Source organism: Lingula anatina, chromosome 1, assembly GCF_051362555.1.
Source record: "Lingula anatina isolate TDL-2025a chromosome 1, LinAna3.0, whole genome shotgun sequence".
Classification (NCBI taxonomy): Eukaryota; Metazoa; Brachiopoda; class Lingulata; order Lingulida; family Lingulidae; genus Lingula; species Lingula anatina.
The window spans coordinates 61,325,790-61,345,378 of NC_141767.1; the positions used below are offsets into that span (position 1 = coordinate 61,325,790).

The 19,589-nt window shown below is 34.1% G+C and overlaps 2 protein-coding genes across 14 annotated transcripts in view; both read left to right on the forward strand.

The window, feature by feature from the left end:
- Nucleotides 1–19,589, forward strand: part of LOC106154407 (uncharacterized) — a 55,602-nt gene that overhangs the window by 21,530 nt on the left and 14,483 nt on the right. For 12 of the 13 annotated variants that reach the window (XR_015331832.1, XM_013528779.2, XM_087000134.1 and 9 more), the window contains 13 exons: nucleotides 733–866; nucleotides 1,680–1,794; nucleotides 2,200–2,271; nucleotides 2,931–3,045; nucleotides 14,838–15,063; nucleotides 15,910–15,993; nucleotides 16,235–16,347; nucleotides 16,556–16,727; nucleotides 17,045–17,209; nucleotides 17,880–18,005; nucleotides 18,260–18,438; nucleotides 18,976–19,081; nucleotides 19,387–19,401. Coding sequence is in view for 12 of the 13 variants with exons in the window: in XM_013528779.2 (XP_013384233.2) it covers nucleotides 733–866; nucleotides 1,680–1,794; nucleotides 2,200–2,271; nucleotides 2,931–3,045; nucleotides 14,838–15,063; nucleotides 15,910–15,993; nucleotides 16,235–16,347; nucleotides 16,556–16,727; nucleotides 17,045–17,209; nucleotides 17,880–18,005; nucleotides 18,260–18,438; nucleotides 18,976–19,081; nucleotides 19,387–19,401 (1,622 nt within the window). In the remaining variant the exon portion in view is untranslated. The remainder of the gene's footprint in view (nucleotides 1–732; nucleotides 867–1,679; nucleotides 1,795–2,199; nucleotides 2,272–2,930; nucleotides 3,046–14,837; nucleotides 15,064–15,909; nucleotides 15,994–16,234; nucleotides 16,348–16,555; nucleotides 16,728–17,044; nucleotides 17,210–17,879; nucleotides 18,006–18,259; nucleotides 18,439–18,975; nucleotides 19,082–19,386; nucleotides 19,402–19,589) is intronic. The other variant, XM_087000132.1, reaches the window with a different exon arrangement.
- On the forward strand, nucleotides 8,832–14,672 carry LOC147764851 (uncharacterized; the record flags this gene model as incomplete). The annotated part of the gene is made up of 1 exon (XM_087000761.1): nucleotides 8,832–14,672. A coding segment is annotated over one exon (5,037 nt), but the record flags the coding sequence as incomplete, so codon positions are not given.

Genomic DNA, 19,589 nt, shown 5'->3' on the forward strand with positions numbered 1-19,589 from the left:
AAGGGAGACAAAAGAAAATATAGTAATATATTAGGAAAACGTGTCATGTTTAGGTGATTTCAGGCATTCATTTACCATGTCCTTCATAACATTTAGTCTACCCTTTATATAATTGTGGCTTGAATTAAGAAGTCTGTTTTTTTTTCTTTTCTTGGATAACTCAGTTTGGATTCCTATATGCATTTGCTGAGTCTTTGAGGGTTTTTCTTAGTAAAACAGAACCCTTATATCATGACATAAATCTATATACCAAAGTCGATTTGACGTTTTATAGAATGCACCACACCTGTTAATGCTGTGCATACCTTGGTGTATAAAAGCTATGACATACAGGCTTCACCAAGTTAGCACGTCTATACATATGATCATGAGTATTTGTCACATGGTCTGTATATGCTTTTTCTAATTAACATATCAGATGCTGCATTTGCTTGATTTGCAACATATGGTTCAGGTGCTTTCATGTAAAGGGATAAGTACACCTGTCTTGTCTTTGGTTCATAAAAAGATGTTACGGTATATACCACATATATTAAAGAAAAACTGACAATCAGATTTTTTAGATTTTTTTTTTCTTTTGATCTTCTGAATTATTGTTATCATTTTTCAGTATTAATGTGTATACTGCACTTACTTTTTTCTAAGTAGTATTTATTTGAACTTAAATAAAAAAAGGTTAATAGCTTTTTATGTATTCCAAGAGTTGAACAAGAGACATGGTTTTATTTTCAGATGCATTGCCGAAGTATTTAAGACCAAAATCAAAACAACCTAAAGCCAGATACAAACCTAGCTCAGGAAGTGATGTTGATTCTGTGAAGACAGAAGATTTTGAGCTCAACTTCAAGTCATTGATGGTCAAACAGGTAATTTTTTAGAAAAAAATCTGTTACATGTTTAGCTCTTTCTGTTTTACAGGTTTTCATAGATTATAGAATGTCATAATCATTTTCTTCGCGACACTATAAACCAGCTAGTACTAACAATGTGGAAGAATTAATTTTGAAATCTGCTATCTGCGTGAACTGCAAAACAGACTTGTATCTTTGACTGCTGATGCACCAGAACTGTGTGGTTTGTAGATCTTAATGCATTGGCAGAATATAATGTCAGTCTATTTTTATTTACTATGTTCAAAACTTTCATATTGGTGACTAATTTCTATTTACAGAATGCATTGTGTATGAAGGTTTGTGTTATTTGTAATACATATATATCTTGAAGTAAAATTAAAGATGCAAGTTGGAATGAATTAATTCGCCACATACATATCTTGAAGCAAAATAGAAGATGCAAGTCGGGATGAATTAATTCGCCACATAGAAATATAGAGAGAAGAGAGGTTATATAGAGAGATTTTGATTTAATTTCAGTTTTTTTCTCCAACATATTCAGTCAACTTTACATTTTAAATTTATTTAAGATACTGCAGCAAAAAAGTTTTCTATATTTATTCATGCATGTATTTAGTTTTCTTTCACTGTCAAGGTCACAGTGTTAATTATATCGACTATGTAAGGCAAAACATTCTCTTAACTTAATTGTTAAGTTAATTATATATGCATTTAATCACTTCATTTGCCTTTACTAAAATATAATCTTGTGCATAAGAAAAATTGAAGCATTTCTCAATATTTTGCTCAGCATGATATGATAAAGTTGATTTTAAATATTTACAGGTTGCTGGTGTTCCTCTTACCAGTTTTGATCCAACAACTATTGACAGTGATATTGACACTATTCACACACAAACAGTCCAAGAGAAATTCCAGCAAGCTTTAGGTTCTTCCAGATGTAAGTGGATTTTATTTCATGGAAATGTATCTTACTGTGAATACACTGCCTCTTGTGAAAAATAAAAAAAATAATAAACTGGATCTAAACAAACTAAATGCATCGATTAAATGACTGGCATGTATAGTTTCTTTAGAAGCAACTTCCTTTTTTAGCATGTATCATAATCTTTTGTCTTAATTTATGTAACAATGGTATTTTATACATGTTGTGTTGAGTTTCTTGGTATTTATTGCCTTACTGAAATCTAGGGCCCACTGGTATTAATGTTAACCAGGCCCTGACTGAGATGTAGTTGTCCACAGAACACAGCATGATTTATTTTTTTGATATGTTTATAGTGCATTTCTTAATTATTGTTGAGGAAAAATGGTCGTCTTGTATAGTAGCAACTCTCTGTTTTAGTTCTTACAAGGTCATTTGAAGACAGCGATGTCAGTGATATTGATGCTGGAAGGCCTACCATTGCTGTAAGAGGTATGATTATATTTTGCATTATGTCAGTTTTGATTTTGAAGTGCCAAACCATTGTACGTTTGGAATAATAGTACCTCTTAGAAAAAAATCCATCAGAATTAAAGATGCACAGAATAAGACTTTCATGAGCAAGGTACATCAGGAGGTGGTAAATTTCATTCATCTTTGCGACATAAATTCATGGCATTTATCTGTTAAAATATGATCATAAAGTATTCCCTATGTTTGAAGATAAGTATGTTTGAAGATAAATATTAACTTCTAATGTTTGAAACCCTACACTTTGTCACTTTAATAATTGTACTGGGCAGAGTAATTTTATCTCCCAGAAAACCTGAAATTGATTCATTGAACCTTAGGGCCTATTCTGTTCCTGAAAAGGCCCTTGGTCTCTCATCTATTTCTTACCAAAATTGTTGCTGACCAATTCAAGTGTGCTTCTGTTGTTAAACAAGGAAAAATGCAGCGTTGTTGCACTAACAACCTGATTTTATTATTTGATTGAATACAAAACCTTTATTCATAGTGGTATGATTATTGGTCACTGCAGAGTAATGATGTGAGATCTCTACGTACACCTGTTATTAGAGCTTATAGATGGCTGACATGTATCCTAAAATGATTTTTGAGTGTATGTTACCTTTGCTATGCTTTTACAGAAAACCTAAGTCCAGGATCTTCAGCTCATCTTCCAACTGTGGCAAACAAGATGGACTTTATAGCAGATGTCTTAAGTCCAGAGAAGAAAAAGAGTCCATTCAAAAGGCATGAAAGGTAATTTAAGGCGTGCAATGATGTTTCTTATGATATAAACAATTTATTTTTGTGAGATATAGAATATATCCAGTAGTTAACAACAATATTTCATAGTTTATTTGCTTATTAGTACCATGATTATATGTATCCCATGTGGCTTCTGTTTTGCTCAAAGAATCAGAAGCAATAAGTGCTGTTGTCTTATCATATTTGCAACAGCAATATTAGACTATATGCCAACATCTTGGGGCTGTTACATGTAAATTATATCTTACTGATCATTGCTCAGGCTCGTAGCCAGGGGGGGTTCAGGGGGTTCGAAAGAACCACCCTTTTTGCTGGGAAAAGGTCCACTCTGGGTAAAATTTGACCTATGTACTTGAGGATTTTATGGTAAAAGGTCCACTTTTTCAGAAAACGAACCCCCCCCCCTCTGAAATTGCTGGCTACGGGCCTGTTGCTAATTATGTTTAACATGAAATGGTCCTGCCTGGGAGGTTGACCTGGTGGAATTTTATATCAACCCTGGTTTACTGAACTTTGTCATATATAATTTAAGTATATCTCAACCAAGGGCATTTTCTATTACTCTCATTTACTTCACATGAGTGGAAATTGCTGTACATGTCTTTATATACATTTAAGTTTATATATATTGTAAATTTAAATTGTATATATTGATTAATGATATATTGTAAATTTAAATTGTATATATTGTATATATATTGATTACCTGTGAACCATTTTATGAACCATTGTACTGAAAAAACTGAAATATACATGGTTTGCAGATTCTGGGATCCATGTTTATGGTTGGTCAAATAATTTCCAGAGTTTATGAAGAGTGAAACTACATATTCAAAGAAAGATTTTATAAGATCATCTGAGAAGTACTGTAAAGGGGCAATAAAATTCCTTTTCTATGCAGATAAGCTTAGGATTACATTTTATATCATATATTGGTTTTGTAATCTTCTTAATGGATACCTACTGTTACAGATATGTTATTACTGAATGTTGGCATGTGTATGCATAAGTATAGAGCATGAGAATAAAATCGGATAAGGTAACCAGTGGGGGTGGTGTTTAAATAGTTCACTAAGTTGGCATCAGTTTATCCATTGCAAAGTCTGTCTTGTCTCTTTGCCTGCCTCACTGCATTCTCACCAATATAAGTAATGTTTTATCATTTAACACATTCTATATAATTTGTTTTGTCATTCAAAGTAGGCACTAGTTCTTGGCATACATTACATCTTGTTGGGCTAAAAGGATGTATAAACTTTAAGTTGATTATAATAATCATGACTTATACCGTATTGGAAATAATATTAATTTCTAAGTATGACATTAGGAGAATGTTTTCATATCAAATTTCTGAAAAATGGATACATGAATTATCAGCCCTGCTACATATATTCCAAGGTTCACCTATCCTGTGTTCTTCAAAATGTCACACTATTTATATGTGCGAATGATTCAGTTGCATCAGTGTCAAATTTTTATCATGCATTGCAGTTGCAGTAGATGTACTTAACATGACTTATAGCATTAACTCTGCACATCTGAATAAATTTAAGGAACAATCAAGCACATTTCTGTGTATAGAAGCTTTAATGCATTCCTAGAAAATTATTTCTGAGAAGGGAAAATGTTTTTGTGTATGACCACTATTATTCTGTTTACTTTGTCTGTGCTGTCACTTGTCAACACATCTGTTGTTCACACTATAAATGCAAAATCATGTCTTTGTTGTACTTTAAATTATTTGAGTGGCAGGCTTCTTTTTAAAATCAGCTTGATTGTATTATTATTATTATTATTATTTTGTTGATATTTGACCCATAAGTGCCATATTTTCATTTTACTTTAAATTTGTTCAGTGGAGTCATATGGGACAGCCAGGTTCCTTTGGAAAATAGCTTTTATATATATATATATATATATATATATATATATATATATATATATATTTTTTTTTTTTTTTTTTTTTTTTTTTTTTTTTTTACAAGTGATATGTGATTCATGTGTGTGTATTTGTATGATATGGACATTACAAAATGCATTGCTTGGTAGTTTAATCTTCTTTTCTTTTGTTTGTCATTTTTGTTATTATTTTTTTTCAATTTGTATATCAATCATCAATTGAAAGATAGTTATGTAATATAACTACTATGTAACCTGTGGTGTAAATGGGTTTCAATTGATACATGGCAATGATTACCTAATGGTAATGAGTTAGGTTCTATTACATTATTTGCAAGCAATTTGTAACAGACCTATATGTGTTGGTTATCATATTAGACTCCTGCAATAAGTAATTAGTGACTCTACATGCTAGACAAATATGATCCATTTGCACCTATGTGGTGAGGAAGTGTAAATTACTCAAGCTAGTATGGCTTCATATAGGTTGAAGAGAACATATTCCTAATGTGGCTTTCTCGGAGACAATTATGTGAACTTAGATGCCCTTATACACAGATTTTAGATAAGTATTATTTCTGGAATGAACTCCCTATGGAAGATTAATGTGTTTTTGAAGTTCACAGCCAATTGATGACATAATCCAGTTTTGGATACAGGAAAATAACAACATATGTGATTTTCTACAGCATGGTCAACTGGCTTGCCTTGTCTGATCCACAGCAGATAATATAATTGCTTTAAGCTAACAGCACACGTCATCTGATTCTCAGTGAAGAACTATGATTGGTCATTAGGTCAGAAGCATGTGAATCTTGATAGTGTTTTTGAAGGAAAATTTGGGTGATCATGTATGGACATATTGGAAGAGAGTTATGTGTAATGACATATAAGGAAAAAGTGCAGGTTCATTGCATTATCTTAAATTGAACTTAACATTTTACATTTCTTTGCCTGAGGGAAGACGCCAGTTTGCTTATATAGACAGGATGCAGAGTTACATTTGTGTTGTAATGTCATCTAATGGTGTACAATGTATAGTTTAAGTGGAAAAAAAGCACACCCACGGAGTCGTTTACCTAGCACATGGTTATGGAGACAACGATACCATGATATACGCAGGCGTTATCAAACATCAGTTGATGCAAGAGGGTAAGAATAAATGATTACTCCACAAACAGCTTTTCATTTACAGTGATAAGGCACAAATGTTTACAAATTTATGACTGTTGAATGCTTTGATTTTCACCATACTAAACATCTCCTATATGTCATGAAATGTATCAGAAATGATATTGCTGATTTTGATAGCCATTTAATGAAAGTCTTTTTCCATTTCCGTCTGTGATAAAAATAATTTACATTGAAGATTAAAAGATATGTTTTTTTATGTAAGATTTTTTTGCCATTTATGTCTTTTTAATAGTTCAGCTAATAACAGTAACTGAAGAAAGAAAAACTTGGGTTAAAATGGTAGATTAAACTATTTAGGGCCTTATACCAATAAATAGCAGTAGCTGTGTCTGTCTCTGTCGTAGGAGCTGGTGTCATTTACATTTATTCTTACCACAACTGGTGAGCTGTTTCTATTTTGCTTCCATATTCACAGTGACTACTCATGAGTGCTTTAAAATGAAGGTTATTTTTAACAGGGCAGGATCCAATTACTGCTTTTTAGATAGTGTTGATCTTTGGGTACTGTATCATTTAAAACTGTCTTGGTTAAAACCAGGAGTTGCTGGTCGGTTGTTAGTGCAGGTGAAGTTTGAAACTGGGTGTGATTAGACTTTTTATGTGCAGACACAGATGTGTCTGCACATAATAGCCATCACCTGTTTGTGAAGTTTCATACACTTTCAGTTTCATACTATAAAATGAAAACCATTGTACCTTTTGACTTCAAACTTATGGAACTGATGAATATTTATGAAATTCAGGTCAAGATTGAAAATCAGCCTTATTTGACCATTTTTACAAAAGATATGCATTTTTTCAGCATATTTTACCTACTGTTATACAATAAAAAAAACAATTTACTTTTTGTCTTCAAACTTACATATTGAATATTCATAAAATATAGGTCATGTTCAACAGACATTTTTTTCAAAAGTTGGCTGTTTTTTTTTTCCAGAAAACCGTTACCTTTTGTCTTACTTAAAAGAATAATTGACATGCAGCTAAAATTGGCAAACCAGCTTGATTGGATAATTTTTCTTTGTTGATGTCTGGACATTTGACAGCTTTGGTGCCTTGTTTAAATGTAATTTTGGTCTATGATGATAAAGGTTTTTATTTGCCCTTTGTGTAAAAATGGTAAGAAGGTAAAGAGATTTTTTCCCTATGCCTAATAACACATTCTGTTTACAAATCATTAACTTTTTTATAGCTTCAGTTGGAAAACCAGTCTTTTTGATTTATTTATTTATTAATGTTTTGGAGCTTATACAGCTTTTTTAATTTAAATTTTTTCACATATTTGCATTTTCTTTGTCTACTGCCACAGATCTTATGAAAAACAAACATTATTTTGTAACTAAAAAGAATGATCCTTAGGATTGACATACAGCCCAAATTGGAAAAACAGCTTGATTGGATTATCATTTTTTCTTGAATTTATGCAATTTTTCAGAAATTTTCATTTTACTCATTCCGGCATTTTCAAAGTAAGTGTAAACTTGAACTGTCATGGGCCTAAAGCGTTACACTAGTACACATTTTAGTTACATCTGTATTACTTGTTGTGCATAATTAAAATTTGATTTTGACTTTGCTTCTAAGCATCACATATTATTGCATCAGAATTGACAGTTCCCTATTTTGTGCATCATATTTTCTGCTTTTTGTCTATACATTTGACAGCTTTGCTGTTTTGAAAATAATTTTGACATTGTGTATTACAAGCCATTTGTTCTTTCCCTTTAGACTTCTTGATATCATATTCAGTGCTTAATTATAGGTGCATTTAATCGATCTGCAGTCTTTTCCAAATATTTTAACTGAGACAGGTTGTCTTAACGTTTGTTAGCTTAAACTGGCTTGTTGATCATAGTGCTCTGATTATTTCATCTTCGTGAGTTTTTAATCATCTTTTCCATGTTAATATAGATGTCACAGTATTAACATACATGTATCTCACAGCATTGATTAGTTCATCAGCATTCATCAGAAGTAGATCATATTTTATTCTTAGACTATTTGTATTTGAGGAGCGTCTCTTATTTCATAATTGCTAAATGTCACTTTTGGCATTTTGATGATATAGCATTTACCATTGCATGGGTTTGGGATTTCTCACAGATTTGACATTACAAAGACATAAAATGAAAACCTACAGCCAAGGGCAATTATTTCTCTTGTCAATGTGTATTCCATTCAAAAAAGCCTATTTATTTAATTAATGATCCATGGACTGGCCAAATAAAAATAGGAAAAGTGTCGTTTCATATTCTCAAATAATATTCCATATTTCTTTTTTCTGGATTCAGTTCAAAGAAAAGTGGTATGCTTTTTGAAAGAGTTTATCTTCACAAATATTTAAGACATGTTCAAATGGCCTTACATAAAAGAAAATTTTGAACCACAAATATAAATGGGTTTTGGTTATAAATTTAATCAGCTAATCTACATGGCACAGCTGAGAGTAGACTTGTTGCAAAAATTACAATAAATTATGACATATGTAAAAAGGTACATGTATGATACATAAAATGTATGTTTTTTTGGAGCAGACTGTGCTTAGCATTTCAAATAAATAATTTCACAAAAGATTATATCTACAAATTCATCACGTTTGCAACCTATTTCTTTTCAGTAGTGTTGCTATGTTCATGATGTTGTGATGATATTTATTTGCAATATATTCACAATTCCATTTCTAAAACAGCTTACAATTCAAGGAAAGAGTTGGTGCCCATAGCTCTCAGTCCTCTGTTGTTTCCTCTGATGGAACTTACCAAGACTCATCTAGTAATGGCACACAAACAACTTCATATGAGGAAGTGGAGAGTCTTTATGGTGGCCGATTTTCTTCAAATTCCTCAGTTGTGAATAGCGGATCCCTTTCAAGATCATCATCAAATGTAGAAAGCACTTGCGAACAACAGGGTTCATGGGAAGATTTGACCAGATTTGTCCAAGGATGTCCATCATTTTTTCCACAAGCTGAGAGAACTACAACATTTGAAGAAGTTGAAAGTTTAGATTTTGGAAATCATCAGGATTTCATTCAAAGATTAGAGCATGTTAAGAACGAAAAATTGCGTGCAGAGAAACCTGAATCCAAGCATAGTAAAGAAGGTGTATCTTACCTACCACCTACAAGGGAAAATGTTGCCAGCTATCAGACTGAAGCTAATGGAAGACAACATAGGAAAAGTGGCTCTAGGGATTTGATATTACCAGAGGATGAAGAGGAGTTTCCATTTTCAAAATATCAGTTTAACCATCGCCGAGACAGCGATCAGAAAGAGGTTCCTCCATTGCAAACCCAGAAAAGAAAAGAAAGCCGCACCTTGTTAGAACAATTGGTTGATTTCAGAAGAAGCTCTAGTATATCGCAAGAATCTTCTGCTTCATCTCTGAGTTCTTTGCATGCTCGTTTAGCTAGGGAAGTCAGCAAGGCAAGTAGTTCCAGCAGTCCAAGCTTAAGAACTCTTTCCAGACAAACTAGTGCAGACAGCTCATCCAGTTCCTTTTCCTCGGTCTCTATGCCTGGGTTTGATCATTATCATAATTTCTCTTCCTGTTATTCTGCAGAAGACATTCTTGCCAGTTTAGGGTTTTCCAGCAGCCAGAGTTTCTTACCAGAGAGATTTGCAAAGGACTGGTTGGGGAAAATTATGTATTCAAGGCAACAAATGGCCCAATCTGTCCTGGAGAATGAGTTGGCACAACTGATAGATGAAAGGTATGAAGAGGATCCATCTTACTATCACAGAAGAAGAATTCCTTCTTTTGGAACAGGACATAGCACGCCTTTGTGGCGAAATACACCAGATAGTAGTTTGCATCATTTGGACAGGCAGAGCCTTGTTAAGCGTAGATCAAAGTTTAGAAGAGCAGCAACTATAGGTTCAGTATACAGTGGTCAGATCACTGGTCAAGTTCCCTGGCTGCTGCCCAAGAAAGACCTCTCTAATGTCAGTCTACCGGAACACTACCATTCCTGGCAGCAGAAAGAGTCGTTATCTCAAACAGCAAGCCCCCATGAAGTTAGCGATCAAAATCAACTTGATTCAAGACGTCAGCAGTTTGCTATTTCAAGGGAAATATCATTACCACTTTTCTTAGAAACCCTCAGTGAGGAAGATGAGCGTCTTTCTTGTAGTTCAAATGGGAAACAGGGATCTTCTAAAGTGGATAAAGACAAGGATCATGGAGACCCCTCATCTTTGAGTAAATCTGATGTGGATCAGGAGTATGGAAAAAGTGGCCGGAATTCATCTCAGTGGTCTACTGATGCGAGTGAAGTATCAGAGTCTATGAGCTTCTGCAGCAGCAAAAGCAGGCTTACTTATGATGAATCCTCTGACAATGACTATGAAATACAACACATCAATAGGAATGCTGCATTCAACTTCAGTGATGTGACATTTAATTCGACAGTTGCAGTAAAAAGTGCTAGTAGCTGTACTTCAGTCAGCAGTGGACCAAGTTCAGAATTCTCGTCAGAAAATTCAGAACCTATGACCATGGGGAATCAGCCACCTGTTCCTGCCATAATAGTTCCTCCTAGATCTCCTCAAATGCATGGTTTACCATTTTCTACTAGCTCTTGTTTTGGTGAAAATGATGGAACTGCATCAGACACAGCCCAGGCCAAACATATTCATCTTCTTGAGGTGCATCCATCAACATTAACCCCAAGCCCATCTCCATCTTCTCTCTCTTCATATTCACCAATGGGCTTCTCGCCTGTTACTGTCATAGAAGTGGAATTGGATAATAGACATGAAGGCAATGGTAACTCAGAAAAAAGCTCCTCCAGCAGTGATGTTATGTTTATCGAAGATGATAATCTCGAGAAGCACAGCCCAAATATAAACAATTCTGTCAATCAGTCTCCTAGAAAGAGCCGTAAAAATGGCACATCTGAACAGCCCTACCTGTCAGACTTTACCAACTGTAAAACACAAACCTCCAAGGAAAGGCTTTCCCCTCTCTCATTTTTCCATCAGCAGAGCCCCAATTCAAAGATAGGAAGCTGGCACCATAGCTTTTATTTTCCTGGCACATCTGAAAATGCTGTAAGTGTGCAAGCAAGTGATGGTACCTTGTCCCCTCTTTATCATGGAGGGACCACCATCAGCATGTTCTGTCTGGTATGTGACAAGTCAACCCAGGTTGATGACAGCATGAATGAACACATAGTCAAAAAGAATATTGCTGCTCAAATGAGTATAGAAAAAGGTTTGGAAGCAGAAAATGGGTCACTAAAACAGCACTTTTCAGTCAATGCCATTGATGAAGTAGAAGACAAATTGGAGGATGTTACACAAAAAACAGCTTGCCCTGTAACCGCTGTTTTGAGTATGAGACATGTGTCATGTTCTACACAAACAGAGAGCATATCCAAAGAAAATTGCCAGTTTGAGGAAAGTGACAGTCTTAGTCCCCAAAAAACTAATGCATATTTTGTCCCGAGTTCAAACAGTGAGTTGATGCACACAACAATCAACAGGCTGAGTAAAAAAAATAGCAAAATTCAAAGAGAGAGGGTTACCAGAACTATTCCACGTACAAAAGAGATTGAAGACCTCATCAGAAGATCAGAGTTGACAATATCAAGGGTAAAAGGTCTATTGAATAATGCAGAAAATGTCAAGACAGAAGAAGAAATACAAGAGTCAGTTGTGTCAGCATTTTCTGAAGACAGACCAGGCGTTTCCATCCAAATGAATCCAGAAGATGAAACTCAAGAATCAGCTGTTCACATGACCTCTTTGGAAGATGGGACCCAGAATCATTGCAGAAATAAACACATTTCTACCATAGAAGAACCAGACAATAATCCATGTACTTCTTTAATTGATAAAAGTGCTCTAGCAAAAGAAAATGTGGCAAGTTGGTTGGAAGCATATGATCAAGTTTTTAATGAGGAAGAAAGTGACAAGGATTCTGAACATGTCAGTGTTTCAGACGATGAGTGTCAGAGAAGTATGTCAGGGTATATGTCTGATGTAGGAACAAATAGTACTTGCTGCACAGATTTCGAAGATAAATTTGCCACCAACCATTCCACAACGAGATCAAGGAGAGGAAGCATTCTGCGCCAGATGTGTTTTGAGTACAGTAATGAAGCTCAAATATCAGAAGCTCTTGAAGAACCTGGACATACATCAAACACCCAATATGACAAAGACTTTCTTAGGATGATTATAGCTGTCAATTCTGAGACTAGGAGACAGCTACAGATGCATCTAGGGAGTAATGAGAATAATCACTCTTCAGAGCTAGATGATCTCTCTGCCTCAATACCCACTGACCTGTTCCAGACTTTTGCCTCATTGCCAATGACTGACCAGAGTAAACAGCAGCTTTTGAGGGATATATCACGAGACTACTCAAGCCACACAGTGACTGCCACAGTGAGACGACTTATGGAAATCTCACAAGAAGGTAGTATATCATTGCAAGAATCAGATTATATCCCCATGGTAGAGAGAAATGCTCAGGCCTCTGATGCAGTCCGCAGTGCAGGAGAATACATGAAAGCAGATACAAACAATGTGCCAAGTAATAGCGTTCATCTAGATGAAGAAACTACCCAAAATGTTGGTGATGGCATAGTTGCAAGCTTATCGAGGCAGCAGATTGACAACAGTGAGAGAAATGATATTGACAGCAGTGTTGAAGAAACACTTAATGATTTGACCAGTCATATTGACTCCATGCCCCTAAGTGATACCAGTGTTTCTCTCCCTCAGCCACACTCAGTGGAAGAAGTAGATAGTTTCAATATACTTTTAAGAATGTCCAGAGACAGCAACTCCTCAGTATCTGAATCTACCACACATTTACTGGCAAAATGTCCTCAAGAAGTGGATGCCAGTGGAAGTGGTGCACAGCATATAATTGCAAGCAAAACAAGCTCTTCAGCATCAAACTTTAATCCAACTCTGATTCCTATACAAGAGATATATGACCATGGTCATGACATTGTGGAAAGCAAGGTGATAAATGATAGCTATGAGCTACCAGATAAAAACAGTTGTGGATGTAAAGAAGAAGAAGGTACTGAGCCATGTTGCACCTGGAGTAGGGATGATTACTTTTCTGAGCTGGACAGTTTCTTTTCTAATTACAAGGAGCTGGAAGAGAAAGGGAGTCATGGAATGGGTGCCTCAGGCGAGGATATTTCATCACTTTATGATCTCTTGAAGATTAACAGTGCTTGTACAGAAACAGTTTCTAAGGATAACACTTCTATATTTAGACCAATTAGTAGTTCACCACATGAAGAATTTGATAGAAATGAAGATGTCAGTGGTGAAGATTGCAGTACAATTTCTGATTTTGTGGGTGGAACCTCCAAAATGTCAGACGAAAACAAACGGTGTTATGAAAATGTTGCATGCTGCATGGCACTTGCGGCATCAGGGGCTCCTTGTTGGGATGCTCCAAGGAATTCAAACAACCAACAAAATACAAGTGACTCTGCAAAGTGGCAGGAATTACTGGGAATTAGCTCTCTGCAACCTAATGATTACCCGGGAAGTGCTTTTGATGCCACAAAACAAAAGATACCCTCAGGGAACAGCAGTTATAACTATGCTGAAGATATAAAAGCAGTTGATGGCAACACCTGTGGTTGGGAAATGGTGAAGAGCAAATCTGCAGACAAGAATGGATCAGATTCCAGTAATCAATGTTGGCCAGAAGATGACAGGTTAGTGGCTGCATGGCCACACTGGTAGATAATTGTAGAAATCAACTTGTGTAAACAGCACAATTTTATCAGTTAGGTATATGCACAGCTCTTTTCCTTGTAAAAATTGACTTTTAGTCTGTGATTTCTGGTTGCTTAATTGCAACATTGTTATCATTGTGTCAATTGTATGTATTTTTGTATGGATTGTGCTACATACTTGCATGTCTGTTAAAATGTTTATTTCATGTTCTGTCTTCAATTGATGTTGTTACATCTACAGTAACTTGTCTTGTCTGAATATATATTGTCAATATTCAATATATGCATGATAAATGTAAACATCTAAGAGTTGCAATTTGTATGAAATGTGGAATAAAGAAGCCTTTTAATGTTTTTCAATTGTGGATTTTTTCTTGTGTATGTTGTGTATATAAAACGCCTATTATATTGCCAAGAATGAGTAAGACTGTTGTGATATATTAAATTGGGTGTACTTATGTTTAACTAGAACATGCCATTGTTCGTAATTGCTTTATCATATCATTTGTGCCACATACTGTTCACCTAGGGTGATTGCTTTTGAAGATTGAATTTAGGATTTTTGATGTAAAATGATTTATTGGTTATGTCTTAAAGAGCAGTTATAACTGATTCAAACTACTTCTCCCCCTCCCTCCCTCTCTCTCTCTCTTTCCTCTCTCATCTGTCAATCTGTCCTTGTATTGTCTTCAGTGGTGTCACAATGGTTTCTGTTTAACTGTTAATTGAGAGCAAAACAACGAAAGCACAACTTACTACAAAAAAACAAAACAAAAAACTCAGTTTTGTAAAATGAAAAAAAAAACAAAAAAATAAAAATAAGCTGAACATATGATTTTTCATCATTTGTTTGTCATGTTTATTTAAGCTTGTATTTTTGCAATTTTGAATTAAAATGTAAGGATCCTATGTAGTTTTTCAAAAATATTATTTTTTAATCATTTTCTGTAATGATATTTCCTCTTTCATCTTACAGAGTAGGTCCCCATGGTATTAAAACAAAAACAAAGATAAATAAAACTCTTGAAGATGATGAAGAAATTGATGATGATGTTGCTGCAGAGGCACTGGAGATTGAAAGGGAATCCTTACGTATTATGCATGAGATGGAAGTGGAGAGAAAAGGACAAATGATATCAACCCCAAAAACTACTCATGCAAATAGGACCAGGAGCCCTGATATCTCTGCCATTACACCAAAGGTATGAGACTATACTAATCCATAAATATCAATTGCATTATAACCATTGTTTTTTTTTGTTTTTTTTTTTTTGGTTTTTTTTACTTGAAATGGATATTGAAAGATATCTGTATATTATTTTTTCAATAAAAAAAGCGTCAGAAATATTTACAGCATAATTTTTAACTCTGCTGTAGATACAGGACACTTTAAAACCGTGAGGCAAGGAAACACGAAATGCTATCTAATTATAGTGACTGTCTAATGCATCAGATATGGCACTAAATACTTGCCATTACTGTTATTGTGTGGCTTGGAATCAACCCGCATAGGATGATGAATTATAGCATGAAATGCATTACACTAATTGAAAAACAACTAGGAAACCTTGGTTTATGTACCAATTAACTCAGATGATGTGTGTTCTAGAAACCTATATGGACCATTAGCAAGGCTTGCATTTACAATAGATAATGCCTGTAGCTGCATGAACACTTTTCACTGACTTTTCCGACTTTTGTCAGAATTATGACTTTTTCATGGTCATTTGGGTTATTCTTATGAATCGTGTACTCTGGACCCCCTGCCAATTTTCCTACTTTTTCAGTGAGGACTCATCCCTGACTTTTGCTACTGAATTTCTTTCAGTTAAATTTTTCCAACTGCATTGTCAACTGTCATTTTTATCTTCAAAAGAATACATTGTTGGAATGAAAGTGTTAACCAGGTCCAATAACTACTACATACTATTCGAGGGTGTTGTGTCTGTCAATTCCTTGTTTTCTAGAAGGTGAAAAAGTTTATTTTTTATCTCATTATTATATCATATTCTGTTATTTATAATGATTTGTTTGGGTTTTGTTTCCAGACAAGTGGGAAAGTGTTTCAAGCTAGAAGTAATGAATTAAAGGAATTGACAAGAAGTCTTCACCAAACTTGGGATGAGAAGCAGGTATTTTTTTTCAAAACCTATTATATTGCTCTGCACATGCATAACTGCAATGCCGCAGAAAACTAAGGTCAAAATAGCATTAGATAAATATTTTCATGCCACCCAGTTCATATCTTTAATTTAAATGTTGATTTATTGTTCACATTTTCACTATCCTGTTAGTATTTCAAAATGTATTCTCTTTCCAGTTCTTTGTTGAAAAAATGTGTTTCTCTACAGAACTAGTTCACATGTATTACAGGCACTAGAGCAAGAGTTGAAGACAGTTCAGGACACTCTGAAAAAAGGCAGAGCAGATGTAAAACACATAGAGAAACTCACTAAAGAAAACAGGACTAAAGCTGAAGATGTGCGGTAAACAGGCTTAGTCTTGTTATTAGAATTATAGTTATGTATTAAATAATGACAAAAAACCTTTGTCACTCGGATAAAGTTAAATTTTGTGATAAATAGGGAGAAACACTTATTTATTAAAGATCCTAAGCATGTAATGAAAATATAACAATGAATGAATAGTACCTGGAAGCAATAGTTTATACCTGAATGCCTATATTCACTACAGATCTGAGCTGATGCTGGCAGAATTTAAAAGAGATAAATCAATCAAGGAGTTAGAGCACATCACAGAAGATCTGGCCAAGAAAAGACGGAAAGCTAAAGAACTTGAAGCCAAAATAGATGCCATGCATGATGATCTAAGGAATGCAGACACTTTAAGTATGCCGAGAGATGAGGTATGTATTCACTAATAGGTAGAAGCCAGTTTTCTTTATGGAGACACTATTAGCATTTTGAAGGAATAGTTATAATGTCTACTGTTAATATATATCTCATACATTCCTTTAAGAAATATCAATTAATTTGTGCATATTGTATATTCTCATGTTCGTAGATAGAATGTCAGTATCTCCTGTGCACCATTTAAGTTATTTTGCTTCATTAGTATTCATCTTTGTTTCTTGTATCTGAAAACTGCTTTCACATGAACTTGACAAATCAATATCTACTTAATCTTCTTACTCAAGTCACTTCTTTTATCCTCCTACATTAGCTCTCTGAGCTTTTGAAAGAGCACGTAGAGCTGAAAAAGAAACTCCGAGAAGGCCATGCTGCTGAACTGGAAAGAGATGAACTTGAAAAACAACTGGATGCAACCAAAGAAGAACTTTTCCATGAACAGAAAAGGGCACGTGAAAAAGAAGAGGAACTGGAAGAGGTTTGAGCTTTTATTTGTATTTTGTTGTTTTTTTTTTTTAGATAAATTAGTACTTGATATATAGAACAATGTAGAACACTCTTACTAATGAATTGTTATATGACTTCTTATTAAGTGCATATATATGGCAAACTCACTTAAAATATAGAAATAGATTTACCAAGGAATCATATTGTGATTTTTTTGATACATCCATACATAACGAAGGCAATCTTCAATATGTTTTGTATGTAGTTCTTTTATATGTAGTTCTGTTTGCAGGTGAAATATTATCGCCTGGTCTTACACAGTTACCAGCAGTCACACAGTTTCAATAACTAATTATTATAGGATTACTAGATACTATAGTGTCTCTTAGTTTGCATGGTTGATCTATAGGGAAGTTTACAGAAGACAGACATTCACAAATTAAAATTACAGCAAGCTCTCATATCAACAGTTATACTGTAATGAACAAACCAACAGAGTACATATCTCAGTTACTTGCATTTTGACTGAAATAAATATTTAATTGGATTTTTTCATATAATAATTGGTATTGATATTTTAGCACATTTTATTTTTCTAAACTATATGTGGAAATATGTAACATTTAAAATTTAATTCAGTTTCTGTTCATGTGCACTTCCATGTACCTTTTACCTGTAATGTATATGCTTTAAAAATGTAGGAAGTGGAAGCAACTAAGAATCAGCTGGAAGAGCTGCAGGCTGCCAAGGAAAATCTAGACCAACAGTTGGAGAAACTACAAAATAGGTTCAGGGATATTGACAAGGAAAAGAATATGGTGATCAAGGTATATGTTACGTTAATTGTTTTAGATATGCCAATGTTTTAGGCGTGATAGTGAATTGCTCCTAGATTAGACCACTTTATAGTGGTGGTAAACACACTTTTGTGCAGGTGATTAACACAACTGATTTGGCTTGGCACAATTTTAAATGGATTAATATTCAAATATGGACTTTCAATTTGAGTTTTTTTTCCAATAGCAACGAACCGATTCACATTTTTATCAGAAACCTGTTGTAATGATACTTTTCCTGATAGGAAAAATCTGCAGAATATGAACATCTTCGTGAGAGGATGCAAAATGACATGCTTGAGCTGAAAAAACAGACCACAGTTCAACTAGCTGAGCTGAAGGAATTACTGAAACTGGAACGTGAAAAATGTAACAGTTTACAAGAAGAAATCAATCACAAAGATGAACTAAACCTCAAACTCAGGTAGGTGGCTTGCATTTAATTCCAAGAAAGGACAAAGAAGGCAGTATATGGAAAGTCTCTTCCTGCCCGTAGCAATTGCAGATGTGATGAAAAAAGGGGAAATGTTTTAGTTATCATTTAAAGTAGAACAACTTGTTGTATTTAAATCTATCAAAATATTAGGTGAGCATTTTATATTCTAATTAAGGAAATTTAATTTAATGAAAAATACTTCAGAGAAAACCTCTAAGTGTACATTTTAAAACATTTATCTCTTAATTAACTTTCTAAATATTCTGTATTATCATGTAGCTGGAGTAGTGCTAGGAATTTTTTTGCACTTAGCCAAATCACTACTTTTTCATCACTTTTTTCTCCAAATGGTTTAAATTTGACTAAATAAATCAAATCTACCCTATTTTGTTTAGCCAATTTAAGTCATTTTTAGCATTTGGCAAAAATGGTGAGTGTTAGCACTACCCCAGCTTAGCAGTGTAGTGTAGTGGATTATCATTTACTTCAACAGATCAAACAAATCCACCATTTGATTTTATATAGGGACCAAGTCATTGAACTTGAACAAGAGATGTGTCAGGACACAGAAATCAAAGACAGCGTCATTGAGGAAAATCAAAAAGTAATAAAACAGTTGAAAAAAGAAAAGGTAAGTCTTATGAAAAATGTCTGTTTTTCAACCCTTTGCTATCGATGCACTGTCAAGGTACAGTACCAGTTTGAGATATTGATATTTTTGACCAGTTATAGAAAGTATTGATAATGGGCTTCATATTGTTTATATTATTACAGTTATAGTGTTGTATAATAGATTCAAACATTTTACATTAATCAAAGCAGAAAAAATAATATGGTAATGGAAATATTTCTTTTTCTGCATTACATCTTTAAACATGTATATGTCATGGAAAATTAACAAAGAAGTCCTTTCTTATGAAAACAATATACCTGTAGCCTGGACAGTTGAAGGTAAACAAATAATGCAATACAGCCCAGCTAGTTGTTTATGGTTATAGGCTCCATTGGTCTTATTCATTTGCATATTAATAGAAATGCTTGTTTAGTGAACTTTGTTTGTTGCTTAGTTTAATAAGTCACATTGAAATATTTGAGGGTAGAATAATATTGGGTAAAGAGCTGTGTTAGTGTGGTACAGG